The sequence below is a fragment of the Cupressus sempervirens genome, chromosome 1 (genome assembly GCF_028749045.1).
Source record: "Cupressus sempervirens isolate cs-2001-9-10 chromosome 1, ASM2874904v1, whole genome shotgun sequence".
NCBI lineage: Eukaryota > Viridiplantae > Streptophyta > Pinopsida > Cupressales > Cupressaceae > Cupressus > Cupressus sempervirens.
The window spans coordinates 8,907,051-8,920,508 of NC_143118.1; the positions used below are offsets into that span (position 1 = coordinate 8,907,051).

Below are 13,458 nucleotides of genomic sequence, written 5' to 3' on the forward strand. Positions count from 1 at the left end.
TCACCAATAAGATGAATTTGTGATCTCAATTGGAGAAGTAGGAGCTGCACATGGAGTCACTGGATCATCATATCTTTCAAGTGTTGCATAATACTCAATCTCCTATAATGTTTCATCATTATAGGGAATGTTATCTGTATCAATCAAGTGGAAGGAGACAATCTGCGGTAGGATCATCTGGGAAAGGAGAAACATATGGGTCTCCAAAATGCTCTCAAATAATGGTCCAAACTGTGCGTGGGCCATAAATACTTGTGATCTTGGAGTAGAGTGCATGGCGTAAATCTGAATTGAGATTCAAACCAAACAATCCTTTAATATGATCATTTTTATTTTCTCAAACTAGTTTTTTCTGCTGTGTCTTTGGCTCAGTATTGAGTCCATAAAGATATGGCAAGAGATTAAGCCATCTAAAATGTGTGATGATTCCTTTTGACCATGACTCATAATTATCCTTAGTTGAATTTATAATGGCAGGACGTGTTCCATATCCCATGATTATGTCAATGATAAACTTTTTACATCATTACTTGAGATCAACAATTGATTATACACACCAAGATTTATCTTCAAGTGCTAAAAAATAGTATTAAACAACAAAATTACTGAAAGATACTTGCACCAATGTGAATGATGAAAAGAGCTTTCTGTCGATATCTTGTTTGCCAAATTTTGCCTCCATTTGCCCAAGTTATGAGCAAAAAAAATACTCCCTTAGAGGCATATAGAGAGGGCAAAACACATTGGGCTCAGAATCAGTACACTCTTGGTCGCTGATATGACCACCTGCTGGGCAGAGAGACAAAGATACCTATGTGAAGAAAATAGATATGGTGGGTGCCACAGTCCAGCCCCCACCATGGACTATCAAAGGACAATCCTCGCACAACTTTCACAAGTAAATCTTTGTATTGACAGCTCAATGACAATGCCAGTGAACTGCAAACTCGGTCAATAAAGAACGTGCCTGGTCCGAAGATCATTTCTGGTCAAAATCTTAGAGAGCTGGAGATGCAAGAAACCAGTGTTATGGATGAAAACCAGTGTTATTGTCGATGGATGAAAACCAGTGTTATTGTTGATGGATGAAAACCAAGATGCCATGGCTATGCAAACAAAGATGCCATCGGCTAAACAGATCGCAAGGCTACACTTACTCCTGCCAGAAACCACACTGGTCGCCAATTGGATAGGCTGTGGTACAATCAGAGACTCCACAACACAAGCTCCAATCTGACTGTGCATGGGTTAAATGAAGGATGTTCATGTGATCTCCGAACAACCTTCAACACTGCCATGGACCACAAAATTTCACGGGCTATAGCACTGATCTGCACAATATCTGTGGTCAATCTGCAAATATATGAGGAAATCCAAAATATGATACAAGCACTAGGAAGGAATTGATGAAATGCCAAATGCTGGACCTCTTTTACATCAGCCAGTGCTTGATGGAATTATCAGACTCTCTATTATAAGAGAAATAAATACTCTTTATAGAGAGTATACAAGACTGCCATGCAATGAAGATCCAATCCGAATAGAACTCACTGCTGCACTATAAATTGTGGGCCTCCAAATTGCGCACCAGCCAATATTCCATGTGGTTAGCCAGTTTGATCACTGTCACATGTGGCCATTAGAAATGCTGTGCAAGCTTCATGTGGTACATGCGCAAAGACATCACCAGTGAAAAACATTTCAGCAGTTGATAAATGTGAAAAACATCTCAGCAGTTGATAAATATGGAGATCCTCCTCGCACACCAAGTTGCTGCTCCACAGAACAAGGAGCCTGCCAAATAGCTACGAGCAAAAATCGGTAATAAATTCATCCCTTAAAGGGCCAGAGTTGACTACAGATAACATGTATTAATTTTGCCCAAACAATATATTTTTTCTTAGATCTGAAAATAAAAGTGCAGAAACTGTCTGCCCAAATAAATGAATTTTGCCACAGGCAATACAAAATATTCTGATAATATTTGCCTAGATCTGAATAAAAAATGCAGTAGCAGATCTATATGAAAACCTTCTGTCTCCTTACAAAGGTCAGATTTTAACTAAGATCTCATAAAATGCATAGATAAAATGATGACAGATCTGAATTCTCCAAATTCAACACCTGCCAAATGGTCCTCCAACTAATATTTGTTTTCCTACAGAAAAACAATTTTACCCAGATATAGGAGTCTCTATAGTCAAAATTCATTGGATTAACCTCTTGGATGCAACGGTGATGCCCAAATTGCCTTATTTTGCACCCACATTCGAATTAAGCCAAAATTCTAACTCTTAAGGAGAAGTCTTCACACCTTGAGAGATCTAATACCATGTTAGAGATTTAGGTGACTATACAACACCTGTAGGATCAAATGAATGACCAAGACAACTTCCACAAAAGAGTGGCAAGACAATTGCTACGAGATGCAAGAATGATGTTATTGCTAATAGACATGGGCTGGATTATATTACCATAACTGATGGATTGATTGATTAAACTGGAGTTATTTACAATGTAGATGTGCCTGCTTATACAGGCAAGGGAATAAGAGACTACAATAAGGAGTAGATAAGTTATCACCCACACAAGGCAGAATCACATGTCCACCAAAGGTGGATTATGTGCAATGAAGCATGGACAACATGTGGAGGATGATAATGTGATATGTGCAATAAGGTGGATCTTACACATAAGTAGAATGTGATAACAACTATCACTACCTAAAGTGGAATTTCTCCTACACCATGCTAATATAGGTGCAAACTCTTAGGTACTCCCATATGCAAACTACTATGCAATGGATTATCCTAAGAAAACTTAAGTAAAATGTAATTAAGAATGTTTAATTACACCAACAATTTCAATATTTGTATTTTGAAGAAAAACATGATTATGATGCATTACAGTAGTGGCTTGACCACTAGTAATCATATTTTACCCATCAGTTTTTGGTGTTCAAAACATTGTTAGAGTTTTATCCTTGGGAATCACATTGTCTTAATAAATCCAAGTGTAGGATCAAGAAGGTGAGATATTACTAGGATTTGAGGATTCATTTATCAAATTATGATAAGATTGTGAAGAAGCCATCAGAGAGTATTACTTCCTTATGAATCCACCTTCGTTGAATTTGTAGCTGAATAAGCATTGATCTTGAAGAAATGCATTGTATGAAAGTTTGAGCCTAATTTGATTTAGACAAAACAACTTGGCAAAATTTCCAAATAAATTTGTAAAATAACATACATTATTGGATTTGTGAATCCGACCCATGGACTGGATTTGGGTTTGTAGTGATGTACCAGGTTCGGATTTGTGTACTAGATTCGCATAGGGTCCGTAAAAAACCCTATGAATTCGCGTGGATTCACAGTCCACGAATCTGCACGAATCAAGAGGGTCATTTATGACCTTATGTGAATCCGACATGGACGGACACGGGGGAATCTGACAAAGATCCGAGTAGGCCCCTGTGGATCCACAAGCCAAAAATGGATTTGGGCCGAACATTTTTTGATTGCTCTTTTTTGCACAAAACCCTAGGATGACCCATTTTAGTTCTCAAACTCATTCTACACGCATTTGCTCTCTCATTTTGCTCTCTCATTGTTGCAGGTTTGAAGTGAAGTGATTGAAATCCAAGGAGATTGATTGTGGAGTAACAAATTCTTTCCTAAAGGCAGATTTGAGTGTTGAAGGTATGCATTTGAATCATTTTCTTTAGTTTATTCTTATATTGTTCCAAGTTTTTCTGAAGTTTCAAATTTAATCCAAGTTTTGTAGAAGTTTTGAAGTTTTTTTTTTTCATTTTTGTTATAGATTGCAAGTGCAACAATGAATAGTCTAAGCTTAGTGGGTGGAGAGGGGTCTCAATTTAAAATTGATAAAGGGTCTCCCTTATGGAGACTCACTACAAGAATTTCAAAATGTATTGGAGGTGGGAGGTTCATTTGGAAATGTAATTTTTGCAATATACAATATAGTAGCTTTTACTCTAGAGTCAAACTTCATTTCTTGGGCCTTAGGGGTAAAGGGATTAATATGTGTGAGGGGCCAGAAAAGAAAGGGTTATTGCTTGGGCAAATAGCAACATTTGTAAAAGAACAAGAAAATGCTCACAAATTAGTTTCAAAAGGGAAACACGATGCATATAGCGGGAATAAAAAATCAATGACACCATCGACTCAACAAGCCTCTAGACATCCTTTCTTGCTATTGCCTTCTAGGAAGGATGATGATGTAGAAGAACCACAAATCACCACCCACAAGAAAGGCCCATTAGATAAGGCGTTTCAACATGAGTTGAGAGATATAGCTGATGAAAAAATTGTTAGAAATAGATAATACTAAGAGGGGGGGAGTGAATCAGTTTTCTACAAATTTTTGCCCACAATTGAATATTGTTAATTACTTTATAACATGCATATGAAAGTAAATTAACAATGCTGAATAGTAATAATATCCATATACAAAGAGAACTCATAACACCATATTTTGTTAACTAGGGAAACCTTGGCCAAGGGAAAACCCTGGTGGAGATGGTACCCACAAAATGATCCACTAAACAAGAGTATCTGGTTGAGGACATTGACCTTGTTAGGAGTCAATGAATTACATATAGTGTCTCGGTCCTTGTTAGAGGACTAGGCCCTATTAAAAGCCTCAACCCTGTTGGGAGTTTGTATATACAATTATAGAATGTATGGAAGAAGAGCCCATTGGCCAAACATGCAATTACACAATACAGTTCCTTTATAAAAAGAGATAGATACAAAAAACTCTTACTGTTGTTTGCTGTACTACGCAATCTTTTGATCAGACATCAGATTTCATATCACATAATTCACATATCACTTCGCATATCTCACATCTACATTACTTCGCATATCTTTATCTTTTACTTGTATCTTTCCTTTTCACAAAACTTGCCCTGTTGGTCTTCAAGCATTCACACGCTTAATACAAAATTGATTCTTACTAACTTAGGGTTAACATCTAGGATGTCGTCCCTAATTGGTTAAATAATTATTTTGTGAACAAAATAATTCTTGAACTTTTAATTCTTATTTCATTGTCATGCTCTGTTCTTTCCTGTACACTGCTTGTTTGGAAAATTGATCATAACCAATCCCGTATTGTCCGTATTGCGATGTGCACTTAGTGACGTCATCATGACACTTTGTACTACGTTTCCTTAATTGCACACATGCCAAATATTAACCTGTCGTCTACACATAACAAAACTGTTCCTCCTCTGTTGGATAATTATCTGACACTTAGAAATTTTTCAAGTATAACTGCCTTGACTACTTTTTCATGATCTGTTCAGTTCATACTAACACCATGTTGCCATAAATGACAACATCAGTCCATCACCTTAGCCAAAAAATGCCAACAAAAATTGGATGTTACCTCGTTGTGAATGGGGTTCCATTCAACTTAGATCACCTTGTTGGAGGGAGATGCTACAAGCACTAAATAATGCACCTTCTGGTTACCAAGGCCCTAGATATGAAAAGGTGCACACTACCTTATTGCACAATGACAGAAAAAATGTAAAACCCAACTAAAACCTTAAGAGATTCTTGGGTTCAAATTGGTGTGTCTATTGTCTTAGAGGGATGGAAAGACTGCAAAAACCATCCTTTGATTAATGTTATTGTTGTTTTCCCCAAAGGGGCAATGTTTTTGAAGGCGATTGATTTTGAGGGGCAAGTAAAAGATGCTGAATTGATTGCTTAGATTCTCATTGATTCTATAGAGGTAGTGGGTAGTGATAATGTTGTCCAAGTTATTACAGACAATGCAAAAGTTTGCAGGGTTGCAGGCGCATTAGTAGAGGCTAGATATGATCACATCTTAAGCCATTGACACACAAATAGATTGGGTGAAGCAAATATATGAGGAGTGTGAGGGGATTCAAATGTTTGTGACAAACCACCATATGTTACAAGCAATTTTTAGAACTTTGTCCAAATTGGAAGTATTGTATGTAAATTTTAAAATTTAATTTATTTAGTTTTATTTATGAAAAATCATTTTATGTCATATTTTACATAATTAAATTTGTTACTTGCTATTAACATGTTTTTAGGTGGCTGAAACGCACTGCATCCACAAATCGCCCCTAGACGACTTTTGAGGGTGAAGAATGCATTGTCACAAATGGTGATTAGCAACCAATGGGGCATTTGGAAACAATCCAATACAACAAAGGCCCAAGAGGTCAAGGCTATGATATTGGATGATGATTGGTGGGATTGATTGGACTATGCATTGCAATTTATCGAGTTTATCATGTCTATGCTTAGGTTTGCCAACATGGATCGGCCAGGCTTGGGGAACATCTATGATGCCATGGACACCAAGTTGGAGAAAGTCAAATTGGTAAGTTATAATACAATCCTTTATCCTAGTTTATTATTATTAAGAGATAGCTAAATTTAAAAAGTTTTTTTACATAACTTACATCAAGATAACTTACATGAATATCATTTGTTATTCATACCCTAGAAGGCTAGATCATAAAAAGGAGAGAGAATGACCCTGTAGAGACCTTATACAAAAGGTGGAAGAAATTGTTCTTCACTGCTGGAACAAGATGACAACGCCTTTGGATCTCCTAGTGTATGCTTTGTTTTGGTACTTTCTATTCCAAGTATAGTAACACCTTATAGAGATGCTAAGGTTGCTAGTGGGTATAAGAGGGCATTCAGTAGGATTATCAGCGATCCAGAGGTAGGGGCATGTAATGTCCCCACTAATAGGATTAGTTAAGGACAAGTAATACCTGCAAGAATAAATGTTAGAATCATGATAATAATAAAACTAATTATGTTATTCTACCCTCTAAGTTAAAACCCAATCTTAAGGACATCTCCAGATTGGGCTTTATAACTCATAGCCACTTCGTCGTCATCCCGGGAGCGCACCCCTTAAGATTATTCTTGGATGGGCATCTGTCTATCCAAGGCCAACGACATATGCATATGTTTGACAACATCAAAATATTTTGGAAACATGAAGAATTCTCGACCATGGTGGTCGGTTCAAGGTGTTAATACCTTGCTAGCCCCATGCTTCGAGTCTTAAAATTCTCCTAAGAGATTAATATATTATTATATACTTTCCACTATTTTCCATACGAAGAATTTCTTACCACTAATATATTATTTATATTTTAATTTTATAGTGGAAATGCTTATAACATATAATTAATTTCATTCAATAATCATAACTTTGTCATAATAAACTCAACTATATCTTAATTAAAACATATGAATATTTCATGGTACTTAATACTACTTGTACCTCTCATCGTAGGATAACTTTGACTGATTGATGGCACAACGACATTGCTGATGCTATACGAAGGATGTATTGTCCTTACTGGTGTTAGTAGATCTCGCTGGTGTACGTTTTGAGATGGTGGATGCTGTTTTGTTCCTATTCAATGCTTTTGTTTTAAACCGCACTTCTTTTCTGCCCTTATTAACATGTCTGTGGCTTGTCCTTTATAAGGATGTGGAATGTTGCATCCCAAGATGTCACACCCCGATTTAATGATTTATAATAATCAATATATCAATTGATCAATATGCTAATAATAGAAGTATTAATTGATTTATTAAAATCTACATAATATTAAATCTAATATCAATTGATATATATAACAATATGATTTATAATAATATGATTTTTGATTTATAAAAATATGATATGCAATTATTTTTACAAATAAGATTTAACAAGAATATTTGTAACAATTGTTCTGATTCAATTATTTTTATAAGATTTTAATAAAAATATTTATAACAATTGATCCAATTAGATATTCAATTATTTTATAAATAATAAGAATATTAATCAAGGTCCATTGCAGGGCAAATGTTAGGACATAACTTAAATTATTCATCCCAAGAAAAGATGCGGATCCTATTTTTGTGAATGATCAAAGCAAAATGGATGGTATTACATGGCCCGTACCTCCACGGGCAAGATTACGTGCACCTTCAACCTCTTTCCATAAAGACCCTATCACAAGTAAGTTTTTAATTTTAAGTGTTTTTCTTTTTTGTGGCCACTTGTAGATTTAACACTTAGTTTTGTTTGTTGCCTCTCTAGGCTACTATCTCTTTTGTCTCTGAGCGAAATTGGAGTACATACTCCTCTATCCACTCAGTGAAGCATAACCGATTGGGCTCCAAAAAAGCAAAAGACTTGGTGTGTGTGTGTTGACAATGGGCCAGCGTCCCTCGTAGGATTCGTGACATGGCTTAACCACCTCCTCGGGTTCTATAAGACTATTGGTTGTATCAGGCATTGACAGGTTGATCTTTTGGTGCAACAACCCTGGCCTTTCTAACAATTGGTATCAAAGCTTGGTCACAGTTCGAATCTCACATGCCACGGTGAGTGATGATGGGAGGGGAATTGTTGGCAGTGGGCCAGCGTCCCTCACGGGATTTGCGACATGGCTTAACCACCTCCTCTGGTTCTATAAGACTATTGGTTGTATCGGGCATTGATAGGTCGATCTTTTGGTGCAGCCTTGGCCTTTACAACAGTTTGTTCACAACAATTTGCGCCTCCTATTATGCAAGGATCCAAAATAGAAGAAGGGGGAAGAGAAGCTTTGGGATGTGGCACCAAGTCTGCTGACTTGGATATGACGATTTAGGATCTTGTAGAGCCAAGTTGATTGATTTAGATGATTAGGAGGATGACACTACACCCTCTAGTGCTAGCGAAACTAATCGCTAGTTCCAATGATGATGGGGATCTATTACATGCAGCCACTAAAGACCCCAATGATACACATCTTTTAGACAATCCATTTGATGATTGAGAACACTTTCATTAATTGAATCATGTTTCAAACATTATTGAACTCTAAGTCTAAGTTTTTTCATGAATTTGATTTGATGAGTTTCTTTTGAATCACAATGTTCATCTTGACATTTGACATTGATCAATGGTCAAGCATCATAATTCTTAGTATGAAATGATTTGATTTTACAATTATGTATATTTCTCTTATTTTTTTTGTATATATAATGCTCACACACACATATACTCACAAACCATAATGGGATTTTTTTTTTCCATGAATTCACGAATCCGATTCTTGAACTCTAATCCATCCTTGAACCCGAATTGGCAACTTAGAAAATAACCTTAAAAAAGGTGTAAAGTTGAGTTTACAGAAGTTAAAAGTAGTTGCCCTCCATTTATAGATTAAAAATTGAGGTCAATGCACGTCGTAGTGTCATATAATCGTGAATTGCAAATCCTTGTTATTATTTTACAAGTTTCATTTGTGGAAAACATAGGCCTAAGATAAATATTATTTTTTCCTTTTAAAAGCTAGAGCAGGGGCTGTGGGGCACTATCCACTAGAGGGGTAGTGCCGCTTTTAGGAGGCTGGGATTAAAGCCCCTAGCAATTTCTAGGGGGAACACCCTTGGTTGTGTTCCCAATTCGTTATATAGGGTAGGGGATAAAGCACTTGCCAACAAACCCAAATTACATCCTTGAAGATCGCCCCTTCCACAGGTTTGCAGGAAAAGCACTAGTGGAGTTGCAACAACTTGCTCACATTCTCAATATTTTTACAAGGGCTTAGGGTAGATTACTTGCTACTAAGTTCAAATAAATGCCTTGAAGACCACACAAACCTCCAGACTTGTTAGCATTTAAGAAATATTTGAATATGTTGGAGTGAGCTGAAAGGAAAAATTATGAAAAACTGGAAGACACAATCGGATAAAAGGAATTGATTTCAAGCTTTTTTTATTCTATATTTTAATTGCATCAATAGGCAAGTTTTATTTTCAAACTTTAACTTTTTTTGAGGCAATTTTGTTTGATTGTGTGAGATCAGTCTTATTCTCTTAGCAAATCTTGCCCTTGATTTCATTTGCAAGCTGCTCATAAGCAATTTTGACTTGTGAGAACTCACTAGGAAAGGTGAGTTTTTAGTCAATGGTTATTAATATTTATGCTGTACATGAGGAAATAGTGTTTTCTCAGATGATATTATACTTACAATATTCCTTGGGCAATTGTTATTAATGATTATGAACCTGCATAAATATACATATGTTCCAAATAAAAAAAGATAGATCTGACAGCTCAGTAATGCATATATGTTATGTTTTTAGAATAGGGATCAAACCCTTCAGATAGGGCAATAACATACATTGTTCCTTATTGGAAGAGTATGGTGATACCTGCCTTAAAGATAAAGCAAGGAAGCCAACCATGGAGGCCAAAGTGGTGTTTTGCCGTGATGAAAGATGTTTGGAATGATGAATTGCCATAGGCAAAGGAAGGCCAATCTATCCTTACGGGGACACAACTTGTGTAGGGGTTAAAAGTAGGTATACTTTGCTGTTTTATGGGTGTTTGATCCTAGCACATTTGATGAGACAAAGGGCAAAATTTTAAACAGAAAGTTAATGTAAAGGTAGAATTTGATGCTTTCTTTAATGCAAAACAAGATTTGAGTGATGTCTAATTCACTCTGAGTAAGGAAGTGATTGGTTGTGAATGGGTTTATATTAATAAGGTCAAATGTGAGTCTTGGAACAAGTACAAAGCCTAACATTTTACTAAAAGGAATATGCAATAGGAATAAGTGGACTATGAATAGACTTCTGTCCTCACTTCAAACATGGTAGGTAGCATTTTAGCTGGATGTCTTCATCCTTTCTTTGTTAGGACAAAGTACATCAAGTGGATTTTTAAATGCCTTCTTGGTTCACAGGTTGGCTAAATCCTTGTACTTGGTTACCGATTTGGGATATGAATCCGATTCGGGCATGTGAATTGGATTCATAGATTCGTGATTTGTTATTTTGCCCATTAGGATTCGTGAGGATTCTTGAGTACATATATGTATATATATATATATATAATTTATAAATATAGATATATATGCATCATATATAAAAATATTTATACATTATATATATTTATTACAGGTTTGGCCTGTGGGTCCTTGGGGATTCATGACGGATTCGTGTGGATTTGTGATGGATTTGTGTTGGATTAGTGAGGATCCGTGTGGGTTTGTGACGGATTCGTGCACGATCCTTGTTTTGGACTGTGGATTTGTCCAAATTCACGGTCTGCGGATCCAGACGGATCCACTGTCAAAAACAAGGATCCTGCCCGAATCTGGATGAATCCTGGCACAAATCCGGATCCGGATTGGATCCAAATCTGAATCCGGTAACTAAACCTTGTAGTGACTTAAGCATGTTTTTCAAAGCTTGTAGGTTCTTGGGGAAATATCATCTGGTTTGCAGGGTGGTGAATGCCCTTGTATGGACTTGAGTAGGCTCCTTGAGCCTAGCAATTGAAATTGATTATTTTAGAGATTCAGGATTCAGAAGAACCATTTTTTATTCCATTATCTACATCAAATTCAGTGATGATGGCATACTGATTCTCAATTGTCCGTTTTCCCATATTAGTTAATTGGTGAAATCGGATATTTGTATTGTTTTTGGCTTGACAGATTTAAGATTCCTATGTGAGTAATCAGGTGTAGAATTTCGGCAACTTGATCATGCTATTTTTTTTCACAAGCCAAGTATGCCAAGATCCTTCTGGAGTGCAATCTGACATCTATGCCTATGGAAGTTGGATAAAGTTCTCAACTTATATTATCACTGGTTAAGGAATGAGTGTATCATCAATTAGTATGAAGTTTGATTTAACTATGTTTTGGAGTCTGCTCTCTTTTGTGATTCATGTCAAAGCCATAAGAAGAAGCAAGCTGCAAAATGACTTCTTGAACATGTCAAAGAAATTATTGATTTTGGCACTCTATACCATAGGTCTCTAGAGTATATGCTATCTGGATATACAGATTCTTGTCGGACTGGAATATTTCATACTGGGAAGTCGACAACTAGATATATTTTAAATCTGTGTTGAGGACTAATTTATTGAGAGAATCTACAACATAAACTTGCACTTTTTACACAAGGCAGAATATAAGACAGCTGTCAGTACAACTTGTGAGGCAATGTGGTTGCAGAGGATATTAGTCAATCTTCAGCTTTGCCAAACGACACTATCCTCACTTTCCCAATGACATTTAACATGCACAAGGTGCTAAGGTACCTGGTTTGTCTTGCTAGAAACAAGCACGTTGAATTTCATTGTCATTACATTTGACAGTGCTGGTAAGAAATATGTTTTTCTTTATTGAAGTTATTCCGAGGAGCAAAGTTCTGATAAAATGACTAAATACCTTGGCAAGTATAAATTTGTCAAATTTAGATATACTTAGAGATCCACTCTGTTTAGTTGTTGAATGGCAAGTGGGGCATTTGATAAATTACAAATATATAATCTTATTTAGCAAATTGTTCAGTTGTTTTAAGTTTGTAAATACAGGTAGATTGATCTGTCTTATTAAGCATCTAGTATTTGTCCGTTTGTCTTATTTGTTACATGGGAGTGGTATTTTGTTATGGGGCTACCATCTTATATATAGCAGGCACTATGCAATATAATATGCAGTTTGTTCATCAATGTAAATATCCTTTTTGTAGCGTTTGTCTGCTAAATTAGGGACACTAGAGTCATGAGCTACTGATTAATATGCTTATGAATTGCACAGCACAATGTGATAAAATCTTCTTTTGCCTTTAGTGTTCCTTTCATGATGTTTGTTTTACTGGATTGAGTAATCCAATATGTTTGGTATGTTCTTTTTGTCAAATTTTATTGTAGCTATGGTATGTTGCAGGGAATCGGAGAGGTGCACTTATCACATGCTTCAACAGGACACCACAGCACCTCCATTGCATCTGGGGTACGACCTAATATGCTTAAGCGTGGTGCAAGTGACCAGAGTAGTTCTAGCCAGGATTTCAAACACCCAAGATTGCATGGGTTCTCCGACCTTCCAAATGCTTCAGATATAGAGTCTTATAAAAGACAACATGAAGTTTCTGCTTTGGTAAGTTGAGAAACATGATTATTTATTTAATGCATTGCTCTGCAAAATTGCTTTTTCCTTTCACAATTCACTGTACTGTTTATCATAAAGTTGCATTCTATGCTCATGTCTTTATGGTTGTATAGAGCTAGTTTTATGTTAAGAAATCTTCCGTGACGTTTTCTTTAGCATGCTTGCTAGGTATGGTGTCTTATTGTTCATTTTTTGCAAACAATTAAGAGAAGCTCTATTCTAATTGTGGAGCTTGAGGAATCTTTGAGCTGGACAGGATGGAACTTTGAGTTCACTTTTCACTAATATTTTCTTGATTTTTAAATGGATCTATTCTCCAGGGTGAAAATGTTCCTGCTCCATTCATCACCTTTGATTCTGCTGGTATTCCTTCAGAAATTCTAAGAGAGGTATGCAAATATAATATTTACGTTGCAAACAGGAATATACATATATTGTCTTGGTTTTTGGTTTTTTATTTGCTG

At 36.1% G+C, this 13,458-nt stretch overlaps 1 protein-coding gene across 1 annotated transcript in view; it reads left to right on the top strand.

Moving 5' to 3' along the window:
• Nucleotides 1-13,458, top strand: part of LOC149575887 (ATP-dependent RNA helicase-like protein DB10) — a 36,513-nt gene that overhangs the window by 20,103 nt on the left and 2,952 nt on the right. The window contains exons 2-3 of the mRNA XM_089815872.1: nt 12,770-12,982; nt 13,315-13,383. Of these exons, the coding sequence (XP_089671998.1) occupies nt 12,770-12,982; nt 13,315-13,383 (282 nt within the window). The remainder of the gene's footprint in view (nt 1-12,769; nt 12,983-13,314; nt 13,384-13,458) is intronic.